Raw genomic sequence first — 17,821 nt, forward strand, 5'->3', positions numbered from 1 at the left:
ATTTCTACTGCCACTGTATTGAGTACTACTCCAAGTGCTTCAACCCCTTATACTACTACTACTACATTTAATATTACTTTAAGCACTTTAACCCATTCAACTACCAATACATTTTTGTACTTACTCAAGCATGTAAATCTCTTGTACCACTACTACATTTAGTACTACTTCAAGTACTTCAACCCCTTCAACTACTTTTCCTTCCAATACCACCTTTAATGCTTCAACCTCTTGAATTACTACTGCTGCTACTATTTCTAGTACTACTTGTAATAGTAATACTTGTATTCCTACTACTTTTAGTACCTCTTCAAGCACTTCAATCCCTTCAACTATTATTACATTTAATACTTCATCAAGTATGTACTCTCCTTCTACTGTTACATTTACTTCAAGTGTTCTAACCCCTTCAACTTCTACTGAATTCAGTATTACTGCAGTTGCTTCTACTTTTCCATTTAGTATTACTTCAACTGCATCAACCCCTTCTAGTACTACATTTAGTACTTCTTTAGGTACTTCAACTCCTTCTTCTACTACCTTAGCAACCACCCTGATCACCATAGCAACCAGTAGGCAGTTTGTGGCTCTCATTTTAAGCTGCTTCCAGCTTCCCCTGCAGTTTCCCCAGAAACTGCACTTTTCTAGGTTTTATTTATTATCTATACTAGTTTTCCTTTTTTTGCTTTCTTTTTAACGCATTACTCTTCTTCTAGCCATGCATGCTGTATTAAATGCTCTACATAAATCAAGTCTGATTGACTGATTGAAATTAACTATTTACCGATGTATCAAATTAACTGGCCTAAAAAGACACACATGTAGTGAGAGACATTTAAATGTATCTCAACTAGGAGAAAAAAGGGACATATCATTTCACATCATTTACCGTATGGAGGTTAAAGCTCAAAATGGCCACAGGCTCACTTCCTCTTCAGAGGACATTTATAAGAGGGCTTGTTCTATATAAGGGAGTGTGAAAGGAAATGTCTGTAGGCCTGTAATCTGTTTAGGCTTCATTAAGCCCATCTATGCCTGAGACAAGCAGCAAGAGATAATGCCATCCAGGGTATAATCAACAAATCATTTGCGATTGGTTTTAATATAATGTATATGGTCAGGTTTAGACAAGACATGGCATAATTCCTCTGTGTTTTTCCTTCAGTACAATGTTGATGCTAATTGCTGGCACTATATTATATAGATAAGCCCAGAGGATGATGTCTGGTAAACGTGCCTCCTACCCTCCCTTTCCTCTCTGCCAACCATTTTTTCCTTTTCATCCTCCCTCTTTCCTCCTGCAGGTTCACTGACACACTGATGAGCAAAGGGACCTTGATAAGTGGTACACAGCACATGCACACATAAATATGCACAGACAAGAATGCACATACCCCAAACACAAACAAAGCTGTTTCTTCACTGCCTCATGTTTATCATTGCAAAGAATAAAAGCCTGGCTGGATGCAGCACTGCACCATAGCTCCCTCATCATGAGCTGTGCTCTGGTAGCGAGGTCTGCAATGCCAATACCAATCTACAGCTCCACACCGCCTGCTTCTTCTCAGTGCTGTTCTGGTGCTGCAATGACTTTTTCATGTGGATTAATCTATCATGTTTGATTAATAATTTATTCTATTTTATGACAGGAAACACAAGAGCACCTTAGCATTTGTGAAGCTACAACTAGCAAATGTTTGGTATTTTTAACTGATAACGAAAGGGATTAATCAAAATTATGACCAACAAATTTTCAATCAATTGTATGATTCAATAGTTTCAGCACTAACTGGTTCCACAATCTCTATAAACCTTTTCTTGAAGTAAAAAAGTAACCTGGGAATCTTGTATAATGTCAAGTGTCCTTGGAAAAAAAAGATGTCAATGTGACTCTTTGGATGGTTACAGTCAAAAGAAAAAAACAGTAACAACAAAACACAGGCCTGTAAGGCCCACATGAGGACACAGCAGAAACCCAACAAAACAACTTAAACAGGCTGACAGCATCGCAACGAGCCAAACGGTTCTGTCTGAATGGGTGAGCACAGCAGGGGGTAAGCTTCTGTCTTGGTCCCATCTGATAGTGTGAGGAAGTCAGCAGGCATCCTTGTAACAAGTTGATAGAGTTATCCAAAAAAAGACGTGGCAGATGAGCTAAAGTTCATTATGTCTTGCTCAAATGAGATTTGTTTCCTACACCAGGCTAATAGACCACTATGAATTGCTCTCTGTCTCTGTTTTCTCTTTCATTCCATTTCTTTCTCTCTCTCTCTCTCTCTTTTGTCTCTCTCATTTACTCACAAGGGAACGATAATAGAATAAGTGAAGTGCTGTGTACTGTATGTGTGTGTGTGTGTGTGTGTGTGTGTGTGTGTAAGCGAATGCACACAAATGCCCGTTCCCCACCTGGAACAGTCTGGTAAAGATATCAAACTCGAAGACAGAGATGTAGTCGTTGCAGGTGAGGTCGATGGTGGACTTCAGGGCCATGGCTTCCAGCCCGGAGCTGATTGGATGGAACTCATGGAGAGACTGACGGAACACCTTCCAAGGCACTATGGTCCTGAAACACAGCATGACAACAAAACATGAACATACCCCCAAGCGCACACTGAAACAGAAACTGAGCATCATGATTTAAACTAGTGCCCAACTGACATATGTGGTTGATATTGGCCAGTCATAGATATATTGGTATTATATTAATATTGGCATACACTAACTGACATGTGCTGATATGAAAAGCTAGATGACCTAAGGAATTCACTGGTGCCAAGCATGTCAGCAGCAGGTTAGCAAGGAAAATAAATCATGCTCTAAAGTTAAGCTAAATTTGGGCGAAGGGGTTTAGCTATTTTCAACGGGGTCCTCTAACCTCTCACCTCAAGATATCTGAATGAAACTGGGTTCGATCGGTACCCACAGATCTCCACATTGCAGCCATGCCCAACTAATGGTAAAACAATGCAGTTTTTTTTTGCATCAAGTAAATGTGCTACTTATTTTTACCTATTCTAAAATGGTTTATTTCTGTTTTTGAGTTAAATTGGATGTGGCTGAAAGCTGAAACTACTGCGGTTTCAGTGAGCACCATTTTATTCATGTGCAATGATGTTAGCCCAACTATTAGCCATTTCATTGTAGTGTGACCATTTTTTGAAATTTATACTTTATTTGAATGGTCAGCAATTCAGTGACACTGAACAGTACTGATGTTTAGTTAGCAAGTATTCACTCTTTATTTTTAGTTTAGTTTATTTCTAGAATTGGTTATCAATGTATAACAATGTTTAATATTCTTCAATAAAGGAAATTTGCTAAAGAAAGCAGATACACATAGAAAAAGTCTATTTACATTCCAGCTTAAAACTTCACTATATCAGTTGCTACATCGGTAATCGGTGAATCTTTCCCCTCTAAAAATCAGTAATGGTCCCAGAAATCCCATATCAGTCTGGCACTAATTTAATCTGATTCACAATGGTGAATATAAACTACATGCATGCTGTTTTGTTGCATAGCAAATCTGCATTTAGTGGACCTTTGGGTCATTTTGTCCTTTGAATGGTTCTTTAATGTGTTAGTCATGGGTAAGGTCCATTAAATCATTATGCCTTAGAAAGGAAAATTCCAGCCTAAAACACATTAAAACTATTTAAAAACAGGGTTGGTGATTTACATTGTGTTTCTAATGCTGCAATCCATTGTTAAATTGCAACAGAAGATGCACACAAAGAGCTGCTGCAGGGCCAATGGAGCTTAACGGACCAAAGAAGTGTTCTCTCCCTCTTCTGTGCTGGATTTCTCCCTGCCTGTTTGTTTCACACTGCTGCAAATTGGTCTACAAAGAAACTGTTGCTGGTTTACTTTTCACGATTGAAACTGAAATATGTCAGCTAACATCTGTTTAAGATTTACGATTTTTTTCCTAGCTGTGCGGAGAACATCCCCCAGTGACGTCAGTGGATTCACTTTTGACAAATAAACCGAGAAATAACAAAAATACAACATCAAATAACACAACAGCGACAGAAATGCAACGTAAATCAACAATCCCTGTTTTTAAATAGTTTTAATGTGTTTGAGGCTGGAATTTTCTGGAAAGTGCCTGGACTAATATGGATGCCAAAAAAACTTTCAAATCTTCTTATACTGACATTTCTGTGGACAAAGTAGAGCAGGAACTGTTAAGGTGCTGTTAAATAGATCAATATGATAAATTATTGTAGTTCTCCCAGCTAAATCTTAGAGTCATTGTTCTTAAATGCTTCCATGACGTTATATTTTATAAAGCCTGGATTCGTAAATGTCTTTGCTTTAGAGTTAAACTCAACTTCCATGATTAAAAACTTCAAGATCAAATGCTGACCCTGTTAGGCTGAGATGTGCCAAATCCCACTCCTTGTCATACCTCCAGTAAATGATGGCCATTTTTCCCAATAAAATAATTCCATATTTCAGGAACCCCAAGGTACAACATGCTGCCAAACCCATCAGTCAATGATTTGTTTTTGTCAATATCACCTGTATGAGGATGAGTAAGAATAATGTGTTCAGTGAAATCTCTCATTAGAATAGTCATTCTTTCATTGTATTAACGTCTAGTAAATTAAATAAATGTTAATTTGCCAAAATGTATTTAGCCTCCTTAAGGGACCACAGGGGGGTAACAGGTCCCTTGTTTGGGAACAAATGGTATGTTATAGTGCTATTATGTTATAGTGTAATTTGACTCACTTGTCCCCAAAGGCGCGCCTCCAGAACTCTGCAGCGTCTGCCTTGGTGATGCGGAAGTTGTCGCCCTGAAACAGACCGTTGGGAAAGATGGCCTTCAGCTCAGCCAGCATGTGGCTGAAGATCAACGACAGCTTGGTCAGGTTTCGCCTGCAGGAGAGAAAAGCAAAGAGTGAGATTCAGCATTTTTGTCGTGCATTGTGGTTGCAGTATTGTCAGCCTGTGGTACAGTTTTATGAAAGAGATGATTCAAAATAAATAAATGAGGAAAAGGGTGGAGGAAAAGGAGGATGTGGGGAAAAGAGAGGAAGAGGAAAAGAAAAATAGGAATGGTGGTGGGAAAGGAAGAGGAGAGAGGAAGCAGGGGCAAGAGGAAAGAGCAGATAAAGGTGTCACTTGTCTTTAACACTATGTGTGCGATTTTCTAATGGAGTAAAAAAGATAAACTATATTTGCATTTAGCCTTTCCCTATGCAAAGAATGTCAGATCTATGGCATAAATTACTGTGCGTTTTTAAGCTTGACACTTGGTGGACAGCTGCTATGTTAGTTTGTTCATAATGAGGACATACTTTGGGGGCAATGTTCATTGATTTGAAATGCTCTTTCACTTTCACTGATTTATATCTGTGGCAGTTAGTACCAAAGGTCAACGAAGGGCAGGATGGTGAACAGTGCGTGTCCTGCGTCCCTGATGCGTTAAAATCCAAAAGGATGCAGTAAATTCACCATTGATGTGTCCCAGGAACACAGCCTATTTTTACCCTAATAATGCTAAAGCGGTGCCTTATCTCTCCTTCACTGAACAGGATTGGATGATTCAGCGAGGGAGCCTGATTCAAAACAGAGTGACTCTGCCGGTGAGGCCTTGGCTGCCATTAAAATAAAGACCTCATTATATCTCTTCGGGCAAATTGAATCGTAGGCAACTGGATTTGTATTTGTCTTAGGAAGACGTTTCGCCTCTTATCCAAGGGGCAAATACAAGTCCAGTTGCCTACGATTCAATTTGCCCAAAGAGAACGATGACCTGGACAAATGAGAATATCCATAGACACCTCATTATATCCACAGCGCACCCAAACAGCCAGTTAAATTTTGTTTTCAACCCAGTGCCCAGGAAGACGTGTGACTTGAGCTGGTAAGTTAAGTGTGTTTTCTAATGCAAACGAATGTGTGCAAGAAGTCACATGATTCACAAAATGGATTATCTGCACACATAACTTCCCAGTTTGCGTGAATGGGAAGCAGCAGTATTTCACTTTTCAACTTTTCAACACAGCTGGGACTGAACTGAAAGGTAAGCTAGCTGAGTCTCTCTGTTTTGACTCGGCCTCCTTCACCGAATCAATCCTGTTCCGCCAGCAAGAGAACGACAATTCCCACTCTGACGAAAGCAGCCACATCAACTCTGAAAATTGCGAGTTAGGTAGTCTACAGCGTGTATGTGATGATGATGTGAAATTGTTTCGTGGGTAAAGTTTTCAAATGACCACCTGTGGGTCCCAGGGACTTGCTACATTGAAAATCGTTTGATACTTTCCAAATTGTCAAAATGGACGGACTCTTGCATGTTTAGAGCTGGCGGTTGCCATTATTGCTGGTCACTTCGCCATCATGCCTATCACACAGTGTCCTGCTGGTTGAGTTTTAGAGTTAATAACTGGGAGAAATTTCTTTTTTCCCCACTTTGAACATGACTTGTTAGTGTCTACAAGGAGGAATGCATGCCTACCCGATAAATCTTTGCTTTTCATATCGATTATGAAGTGAAAATACAGTATTTCTTGGCACACAATATGACCATACTATGACATTACTAAATACACAGGTAAGCTACACATTTTTTAAATTGTGAAGGGCATGGTAATTAATGATCAGAATGAACATGTCAGTGCTACCTGTGGCAATGCAAAATATTTTGCTGGGTGGAGCAGTTTGCAGCGAGATTATCACTCAGTGTACCGGCCTTAATGCAATGTGGCTAACTGACTGTACTGTATATAGGGTTGTGGAGGAAGATTATTGCCATATTGTTTTATTCATCCTTTACTTATCTTTCTGGCATGTGCTCATATGGCTAATATCATATTCAGTTTGTACTCATGTCTAACATGTGCTCATTAACTTATAGCAAAATAAATATGATGCTTATCAGGATTCAAAAACCTCACATTGTCTGAAAGCAATCCTATGAATCTCTATATTCTGCAGTCTTAAATTTGCTGGCTGTTGTCCAGATGAGAGCGGGACAAAAACCATAGAGTAATGACAATAACCCAAGGATGAGCTAACCTCTTTCTCGTATACTCTCACGACCAGCAGATGTTCCCTGAGGTAGGCACGTGGCCTACCTGCTACTGCAGAGAGCAACACTGACTACTGACAAGCAATTATTAGTTATGAGCAGAGAGGCAAGCCTGACAACCACATGATGTGATAACATCATTACTGACTGATGTATGGAAGAATAACCATTGTAAACCTACATGTAACACAAAAACCTTTGTCTACAAATGTATGGGAGGACTGTAAGAAGGGCACGGCGCTCATTCAGCCAGAAACTTTGACTGATGGCTTCCTGAGCCCGCCGGTGCAGGTGTGATTAATAAAGACCCGAGGAGGACACTCTCTTGTCAATGAGTTCTTCATCATTAGAGAAAATTTCCATAAAAGGCCAGGATAAGGATGCACAAGCACATACTTAAAGAACACTTTGGCATTCCAAAACACTCTTTGTGATGAGTGTCATGCACTCTTCAGAATCATGTGCAGGCCAAAGCAAATCGTCTTGGATCACCTTGATTTTTGTCCAGTGTTGTGTTTGCATTGATTTAGCCGTGGTGCATCACCACAGACTGACTCAAGGTAGTTTACAAGCTGACAGTCCTTGCCTTCAGCAATGCTCATTAGAAGCCTATCATTGTATAGATCCTCTGAGTGTCGTCCTAAGTACAACATGAGTCACATCTCCTTGCTGGTCCCGGTAAAAATGACATGAGGGTTGTTTGTTGTGTGTTCTTTGCCTTCGGCTGATGGACTGGGTGCTTGTTGCTGGTGCTGCAGCTGTATTTTAGCACTGTACTGCACAGTTTATAACAAGTGTCATTGTCTTTTCTCATAAAATGATCCAAAAGCAATCTTCCAGAAAGGGCCAGAAATGTTCTACATAACTTAGTAACGTAGCCTACGTAATGTCATTAGACCTCACTCATTCACTGAAATCTCACTTATTCACTTTATTTGAAGTTTACATATTCACCCTCACTAATTATCCATTTTGAATATCCAGTTAATTTAAAATGATATTGACGCATATCTAATTTAAGCAGAACTTAGACCCAAACAGCAACAGAAACAGGACAAAACTAGAATTACTGCCTACAGCACCACAGCTGCATTAAAACTGCAGTCACTGAAATTTAGTTTTTGCTATGCATTTTCTCTTTGTGAGAGCTGTCCTTGGTTGCTTCTACAACTCAACAAAATGCCTGCTAATTAATATAGAGAGGAGAGGGGAAAAACCATGCAGATGAGAAGAGAGGAAAGGAAGCGTAAAGAGAGGAGGATAGAGTAAAGGAGGAGAAGAGAGCAGAGGAGAGGAGAGCAGAGGAGAGGAGGAAGCAGCACCATGCCACCGTGCTCCAACACCCTAACAGAGCATTAGGAGTGTTATGAGGAGAAAGCCGTGATTTACAAGGCAGCACAGAGGGGGATTGTGCTTGGCTCTCGGGGAGAGTGAATTGACATGCATGAGAGAGAGCAATGTGAGGGTGGCCACATCGCAGCTGCCCCACACTACACTATGCACCCTATGAGTGAGCAAGGGAGGGAGGAGTGGAAAGAGTGAATGAGGAGGGAGGACAGTGACTGAGGATGGATGGGCTACAGTGAGTAAGATTAGTGTGTTGTTGAGACCCGGCCAAAACAGGCAAGTGCGTGTTAGGATGAGTTTATATCAAAGAAAGCGCACATGAGAAATATGGAAGATAGAATATGCAAGGTCTACACCGGCAGCGTGCACTAAAAGGGTTATATTTTTACGCGCTCAGCAGTAAAACCTTCTTCCAACAGCAAATGGTCTTGCAGCTGGCTGACTAATCTATTGAGCCGCGCTGTCCGCTTAAAATCTACAGCTACGAATTGAAGCCAAACCCAGATCTGTGATGTCTTTGAAGTCAGTGGCAACCGTCACTAGAGATGCAATGTGGAAAATGAGACCTTCAGCTCCTCTAGGCATCTCCCAATGGAGCTCATGTAGTCATAGCTGTTAACATCTTTCCTTTCCAGTGTCATCTCCACAGAGACGAGCTCCAAATGTGCTTTGTGACATTGCATTTCTGACTGCTTTCTTCAACAGCTATCGTCTCAGCAGGAGGTCCTCCTGTGTTTCCTCTGCTTCCTGGCCCTACTGGCCCACGGAGCCTTAAAGCTGCAGTCTCATTCATTCTTCTGTCACCATCTCTCTACTTTGTGCTTTTATCTAAACTGCAGCTACCTGCCCCCCTCCCCTTTCCCCCCATGCTCTTCTTTCATCTATAGCGTAATCGTATGAAGTCATTTATCCTCTCTCAAGTTTGTATGTAGCGCTAATCTTCCCCTCACTCAAAGCTTTCATTTGCACATCTAGGCTCGCTTACTGTCTTAAGAATCCACTTATCCACTCGCCTCATTTTTGTACTTCCAACATTCACTGAGGCCAGTTAAATCCTCAAGCTTATAAATTCCCCCTTTCAACCCACACCCCCTGACTCAATTTCATTTTTAGTTAATTGACTGATGCCAATAATAAGCTTGGATATCAACATTTGGGACTTTAAAAGGGCACAATATGCTCTGAAATTCTGTGACCATAGGTTACTAAAGCTAGGCTGCATTATACAGTAAATCTATCATGGATGACACACTGCAATTAATTCAAGGTTGTCCACTAAGTCTACTCTAAGCAATGGTACATTTGAAGATGCTTATTTTTTTTTCTCTTCATTTTGGCTTTAAAAAAAAAGAGCTTTCTGAAAATGCTCTCCAAATTGTGTAAATTTGAAAACACGAGTCTGGTGTTGTTGTGCAGAGAAGGAAAACAGAGCTTTTTGAGAACACACACATGGGATTGTCATGGTGGGCTCTTGGAAAACGGTCCAAGAACACTGCAGTAGTATTGTGCAGACAGAACACGAAAACACCAGTTTCAAATTTACCTGGCTTAGTGGGGACATGGCCTACATTTGTCTGGGAAAACTTCGGCATGTTGGTTGTTAGAGATGGACCAATATATCAGCAAACTATCAATACAGGCCAATTAAAAAGCAAAAGCTGAATCAATAAGTATTTTACTGATGGTATTTGGCTGGCTGTAAAATTTGTCATTATTGTGACCTTTTTTCTGTGAGTGTGTCACGTATACAACTTTAGAATAAGCAACAAACAAAAGTAATAAGGTCTTTTGATTATCTTATCTTAAGATGGGCCTGTCTGAAAAGCTTCATCTGTTTTTTTCCGCATACAAAACAATGCATTACTCCCTATGTTAGGATGTTCTTGTATACAAACTACATGTTTTTTGACATCATACCTTAACATGTTTCTACTGCAGTGAGTCCTGCAGTGCTCCTCAGAGGTGTCACATGATGCTAGCATGACTCAGACTAAGACTGAAGGTCTTTTTTCCCCCCAATCGCTATTGGTTGCAGCATCCTGAGAAGGTGCACAAAGTGGGCAGCACCTCTCTGAAACAGGCAACCACATGATGTTCAGAGCGTTATATGGGGGAGGGAGGAAGGGTATGAGATAAAGAGCGCGAGTGAGAGAGACAGAGAGGGAGAGTGAGAGAGAGAATATGCTGTGAAGGCGAACAGTGGAGTGAACGGCATCAAGCTCCCAGGGTGGCACAGCTGTCTCTGGCATGAGAAATGCCCTGTGTGTGAGCCTTTCCTCTGTGTTTGCATCTCTGAGGGGGGAGAGACTGTGAGAGAAGGAAAATCTGAAAGTTGTGTCAAAACTCTCATTGAGACACAGGTTCAAATCCAGTCTCACGAGTAGCTGAGCAAGCCAGTATCTGTTAGAGCATCTCTCTCGCCCTCCCTCCCTCTGCGCCTCTGTCCCTCTGCCTCCTACAATGCCAGCTCTGTAGTTGGTGTGTGTACTGGGCAGAAGCCAGCGCTCCAATAGCCTATCCCTACAACTGTTGCTGCTGTTTCAGCTGCTGTGCCAAGGAGGATGTGGAGTCAGTGGGTTAGAGCTATACATACAGAAAACGGGGCTCACTAACCCACACTGGATCACCGTAAATGTGCAGTATTCTCCCTTGTACCTCTCTCACCTTCATTCCGAATGATTACCAAGGCAACAAGCCGAACCCTTCTCTGGCCCAATGGCTCTGGACACTAGGTTTTTGTCCCCCCTCCCCCTCATGCTATAGCTTGACCTCTGACCTTGCAGCTGGCTGCTCCCTTCCTGTTTCCTGCTGGCTGTGATAAAGTAGCACAGCTAACCAGGCGGCTCCGCACTGCGCTAATGCATCACAGCACAGCCAGCAAGGGTCAACCGTGCAGAGTGAGAGTCCGTCTATCTGTCTGGACTGGCTGAATCAAGGACTGGATCACGAGAAGCTCTATTATCTTCATGCGGCTGTGTTATCTTCACAGTGTCACGTTACTGTGAGGTGATTTGTTGCTGCTGGTGATGCTGGAAATGTTGTTGAGGTGCAGATCAAACTGCACCGAGCTCACAAACAAGGCTGTAACTGGGTGTAAGCGACGATAGAGGAGATGAGCAGAGCTAGATCATGGTTTATAGAGAAAGTGTATGTGCTGAATGCAAAAACATGCAGGTGTTAAAATAAAATCTAGTTATAAAGTGAGAACACAGCACACATTAGATGGAAATTCTAGGTTCCCATTTCATCCCAGTCATCATTTTATAAATTTAACTCTCCGGAACTGGCTTCACTCCGGATCTCCATCAGGAAACAGCCATGACAGCACACACACAACACACACATATCCACCATTACACTTGAGCAATCACTCAAACACACTTAACTGCTTCCTTACACACACTCTGAACAAAAATAACATACTCAAACATACACCTGTGCAAAAGAATGCAGACCAACTCCTCTGGGCATTTTAAGTCATTTTATTACATAGGCTAGACCATAAAATAAATCAATAAAATACCATTATTCCAGAAACCATTATGAGTTGTTCAGTGTTATGCCAATTAGACAGGGTTATACTCGCATTATTATGGAGAGACAAGTGGGAAAAAAAGACAATGTTTTCACTTAATCCTCTCACTAAACCACAATAGCCATATCTGAGCTCGTTTATCTCTGTGTGAATAAATAGTAAGCACTTGTGTTGTTGTTGTACCCCGTGGGGCAGAGAGGCTAGTGGATTACGTCATGCTAATCACCATAATCTAATAGGGTGAGGACTACATGAGTCGGCTGCTTGCTGATACTGCAGCGACATAAATAACCATGATGCTCTGCTGTTTTGTGTGTGTGTGTGTGTGTGTGTGTGTGTGTGTTTATATCTGCATGTAGAGCCCAGAGCTAGAAGTGTGGGCCAATGTAATCCAAGCTGTAACACCCACAGCCTCCAAAGTGTGAACCAGGTTTTCCATTTCCAGTGTTACCACTGATAACCCTGTGACTGCTAGGCTAACCACTGAATGCCTTTCAATCTAATCCCACCCCCTTCACAACTAACTAGCTACCCTCTAAATTCTTTTAAAATCCATCTCAGTTTGTGCAGTGATGTGTAAAAAGGGTAAGACACTCAGTGTGACTCATATCTGAGAGTGAATGAAGCAACACTCTGGGCTTCTTTGATGTGAAAACTAGGCTAAATGTCTTTGGGCATGAGATGGCCTCAGCTCAGTTTAGCGATACTGATGTGCTTTAGGCCTGAAGCTTGTCTCAGCTTATCTGGGCCAAATTGGACCCAAGACTCCAAAATATGGCGTTTTGTGTTTGGTACAGTTTCGATCTAAAGCGTAAATTCCAATTCTTGTCTACGGTGGAGTGTAAACAGGCAACAGATGAGCGCATTACTAGCAGTGACTCATTTAGAATAGCTGGGTGTTTCACTTCCTTGAGAAAACCTTTTTTTAAAGATTATGTTTTGGGCATTTCTGCTCTATTAGGCACAGTGGAGAGAGACAGGAAGGACATGGTGGATGACATGCAGTAAAGGGTCTGGGCCGGATTCAAACCCAGGCTGCTGCTGCTTAGCTTCAGTAACACAGGGTACATGCTCTACCCAGGGAGCCACCAGGGTGCCCCAAAACAACATGATTAAACTTTTTTTTAATAATTAAAAATAAGCAGTCAACTTCACCTTCACTTTTGGTATTTTTTTCCTTTGAAAGTTGGGCCATAAGCTATCTATCTCTAGACAGTTTTCAACCTTTTTCCAACCAGACAGGGCAACCGCAGAGGCCTATCAGGCACGTCTAGCAGGTCTTCCATTAAATATTGAATACTGTGATGGAACCTGCTGATGTGAAATGAGTCCAAAACTAGCAACGTGTCATGCTTATTATCACAGGTAATGACTGTATCTCTTTATGGGATAATTTACTACAACAGTCATAAAATTTGAGTGGGAGTGCCCAAGCCAATAAGCTAAACATAGCTCAGCAGTCACTGATCAAACTGGACTGAATGATAATATTCATGCAAACTTTCCCCTGTCATCGGCTCAGCATGGCATTATTGTTATGCACTGCTGCGTTTCCTTGTGGCTCCATCCAGTGCTGTGAGCGCCGACCTTTCATGCAGTGTTACAGCCACGATGATAAGATGAGGGTACAGATAGTCAAAGCCTGGAGCCAAGCTCGCAGAGACAAACCTTTGTCTCACACGGATGTCAGGTACGTTTATAGAAAATAGCAAGTCATAATTAGGATGGAGCTCTCTTGGCGAACCAAAATAGCAAACGGTGCAGATGACATTTGCAAATAGCAAAGGTGCTGTACCGTACAATGACACGTTGTGCTTGGTCTGCAAAGGCTTGACTACATCAATCATGACGGCACAGACGCCGCTTACTGTAAACAGCTGCAGAATGGATTTCACGCTGTGATCCATGTTATCGAGGTCTGACAGCATCAGCTAGATGTGACCCAAGGTACAAATAAACTCTGGTCCCAAGAATTAAACTGAAAACACAAGTGTCCCAGCAAAAGCAGGAAGAGCTAACCAGCAGTGCAATGACAGCAGATGCGACAGTTGTACACACATGCTACTAAAGAACAGGCTCCATGCAAACCATGTAGATATTAACCTCCTAAATCAGGAGTAAACATAAAATGATTTTTGCCCTCTCAAAGATTTGGATTTTCATGTCAACCTTTTCTGATGAGTTCTGAAATAGCTGACAATATCACACTATACCAATGTCATCATAAGAGATACATATTTTATTTAACATTACATCTAATATCATGAACAAAAAAACTCTAAATGAATTAGCATTTAGAATAACCATTTTTGTTGTGCACTATAGTAAATAACTTCTTATCTGTCACTAACTATACAAACATTAATAGAACAATTGGGTGGTGGCTATCATGGAGAGTGAATCACAGTGAGTCAAAAATCACTGTTAACGGACCGTCTCTGCATGGCAGCCAGCATAGCTCAGAGGCAGGGCAACAAGGCCCTTGACCTCGGTCGAGCATGCACATCAATGCTGCTGACTGGTCATCCGCTGCGGCTCAGATGCAGGGAACACTGAATGACCAGAAGCTGCTTCTACTGACTACTGTAATAATATAACTGAAGCATGCCTGGAATGCATTTTTCTATTGTGTAAAGGATTGGGCCTATAAGCTGTCAGTGAAGGGAAGCAGGGATGATGGAAGGAAGGAAGGGAGGAGGGGGAGGGCAGAGAAGTGCTTTAGTAGGGCTTTCAAGCAAAGCCGACAGCCTTAATGCCTCACGCCAGCGACAAATTAGGTGTGCAGAAATGAGATACAAGCCAAATTAGACAAAATGAAGTACAGACTGCTGCAAATAAAATATACCACATAATACTAGCCTACTGCTTGGGCCAAGCTGGTTCAGTCTGTTGTCGAATTACTCACAATGACTTAACAATATCACTTGAATTATTAAGGCAGCCCACTGTTCTACTTTTTTGTGATTCCCAAGCTTTACAGTCCTACATTGCAGAGGGATCACCCTTCAGTCTAAGAGCCCACCACTTCCTGTGAGCAGCTGGATGTATCGACAGTGGTCAGGATGCAACGGCAGCTTAGCCCAGGAAGACAGATCAAACAGGCTCTCACAGAGAGGTCAAAACAATATCCGGACAGATACAGGGAGGAGGGGGTCGAAGGGAACTATCTGTGGACACATTGATCAACCCAACTACTGTGTTGCTCTCGGCTTGGGGACTGTAGATGAGTAATGGTTAACCCATAATTCCTATCTGACTCTATGAAAACACTCACTTTAACTAGAGCGATAAAATTTGGTAGGTAGCAATTCATGCCAAGACAGCGCAGTCGTCTCTGTCGCATGTCTCAGCACGGAGGAATTAAACCGTTTCAGCTACGGGCCACGGCAGCTGCAGGAAGTCAAAACTCATAGGCTAATTTTACTAATCTAGAAGTTAAATTATTTTTTCCACTGACCCACCACACAGTGTGGTCTACTGACTGCCTAGTAGACCAGATAAGCTAAATGGCCACAGGCAAATACATGCCAGCATTTGAATTATATAGTTGGTGTAAATATCGTTCCTTGAATCATGGAACTGCCCTGACCTAATCAAAATTCACTCTTTTATAGCTGTAATCAAGTTGGATTAACATTATATTCGTCTAGTGTGTCTCTATCAGAACAGGACGTAAAATGTCTTGCCACAACTGTGTAAAACAAGAAGAGGAAGTGAGTGGTGCAAACAAGCAGGAAGTGCTTAGTGTGTTGTGTTGTTCATGCTGACTGACTATGGGCTGTCAGTCTCTTTCCCAGGCTTCTCTCTCACACTCTTTGTAAGCCTCACTTTTTCATACTCCCTCTTTTCTTCTCGTATGAACATCTCTCCCTCACTCCTTCTCTCCTCCATCTATATAGAACATTATGACTCCTCTCACCCACACAACTCAGCTGCAAAAATCAAGATTGGGCTTTGCACACTGTTGCTTGCTTAACAAATAAACAAAACCAAGCTTGTGCTTTACTACGTCAACTCTGTTTCATCTTGCAGAATTTCATGTCTTAAGGGGGGACTAAAAGAATCTGTCAAGTTCATATTGAGGGGTGTGGAGGGTCAGGGATAAAAATGTGGTCTGAATCTCTTGGGATGCCATTGTCGAGAAATCTGCTGGGCATCATGACATAGCATATCCACCCACGCTGCACTCAGCGTTCACAGACACTAGGATCCTTTAACGTGATTTGAGAATAGCGCTATGCAGAAGTGAAGTCCCCTTCATTGCAACATAGTCAGCAACTATCAAAAATTGACCAATTCACGGTCATGTCAGAAAGTTGTGACTTTCCTAACACTGTCCCACCATTACGGTAAGGTCTGAATTTAATGATACATTGTGAAACCAGACTGTTATCAAACTGTTCTTAATGATTTTGCACTTAGGCAGTGAGATAAGGACTTATCTGTATCTTTAGGGATAGACTTTTCAGTCTGAGCCATGTGCTGCTCTCAGTTGCAGCCTAACCACATACTAGTCTCTCTGGAGGCTGAAAGTCATTGGTTGATTTCACAGCATTCTCCAGTGGGCTGATACTCATTGGTTAGTGTCACTGCCACTGCCTTCTCAACACAGACAATAGCAGTCTTTGTATGTAATGCTTGGCTACTGTGTGTGTGTGTGTGTGTGTGTGTGTGTGTGTGTGTGTGTGTGTTTCCTCTGCTCTGACCAGGAATTCCTTTCTATGCAGCCCCTTGGTGTAATGAAGTGATGATGAAAATTAATTTCACAAAGAAATGGTTAAGACAGCTCAAATGGCTCCATCAGCTCAAGATAATTAAACTAGGGGGAAGCAAGAGATAGAAGCTTCCTCTTCTCTCTGGGTCTCTTCATGAGGCTGTCTGTCTGCAAGATTACCGTCATGGCAGATGACAAAGAACAGCCTCACAGAGGAACTGAGCAACAAGATGAGGATGTATCACAAACCAACAAAAAGGTTGAGGATTCAATAAATGAACAGGAGCTAAAAAACAGTCTATACTGAACTAAATAAACCTTAGGGTGTCCTTGCCACCTTTCCATTTTCCCAAGATACCACAATGGAAATAAGCCTTAGAAGGACAGTTTGGAGTTTTTTGATGTCTATTCTATTTGAAGCCTGTTTGAAGTCAGTCCAAAAACCCACTACACTTTGTAGGCAAAGATAATAGCGCTACAGAAGGTTCACTTTACAAAACTGAGCGGTATTTTAGTCACTTTGCTGAATTCCCTTTAATTGGTGCAGTGCTATAGTAACTTCCTCAACAACAAGCCGACAGATCTAACCAGGGCTCACCTGAAGGCATCCTCCGCCACGCAGGTTATCCTAACAAAAAGAGAATTTAGCAACAGTGACTAAACAAATGCTTGATTTTGTAAATTGAATGTTCCATAGCACCATGTTATCTTTGCCCACAATGTATAGTACGCGTGTAGCTGTGGAATTCATGCTGTGCCTCCAGCACTGGATGGATCAAGGCACAAATGTAACCCCCATCGCTCTACCAGGCCCATGACTGGAACAAAGGAATAAACTTCAAAAAACCAGAACCTATCCTTTCAGACTTTATCATGTTATTCTGACCTTTTCTGTTTGTTAATTTATGGCATAATTTTTTTTATGAAATTGTCAAACTAATACACAGGAGGATGATACAGGGTTAATTATAATAATGATAATACATACTTAACTGTTGCAATAATTTAGCTTTATTTATCAAGAGTGGGGCTGGTGAGGTGCAACCTAGTCAGTCCATGTTCCACCGACTTCAAGGTCCCTTTTTCATAGCTGCTTGTCGGGTCAAACCTGCAAACTCTCGAGCTAGTATGGCAGACAACGTATTTGAATTACATTCTCTTATAGGTTGCCTGTCTCTCTGGT

At 41.7% G+C, this 17,821-nt stretch overlaps 1 protein-coding gene across 1 annotated transcript in view; it reads right to left on the bottom strand.

Moving 5' to 3' along the window:
• Positions 1-17,821, bottom strand: part of cbl (Cbl proto-oncogene, E3 ubiquitin protein ligase) — a 44,859-nt gene that overhangs the window by 18,249 nt on the left and 8,789 nt on the right. The window contains exons 3-4 of the mRNA XM_030066676.1: positions 4,738-4,884; positions 2,407-2,563 (exon numbers count right to left, since the gene is read on the bottom strand). Of these exons, the coding sequence (XP_029922536.1) occupies positions 2,407-2,563; positions 4,738-4,884 (304 nt within the window). The remainder of the gene's footprint in view (positions 1-2,406; positions 2,564-4,737; positions 4,885-17,821) is intronic.

The sequence above is a fragment of the Myripristis murdjan genome, chromosome 13 (assembly GCF_902150065.1).
Source record: "Myripristis murdjan chromosome 13, fMyrMur1.1, whole genome shotgun sequence".
Classification (NCBI taxonomy): domain Eukaryota; kingdom Metazoa; phylum Chordata; class Actinopteri; order Holocentriformes; family Holocentridae; genus Myripristis; species Myripristis murdjan.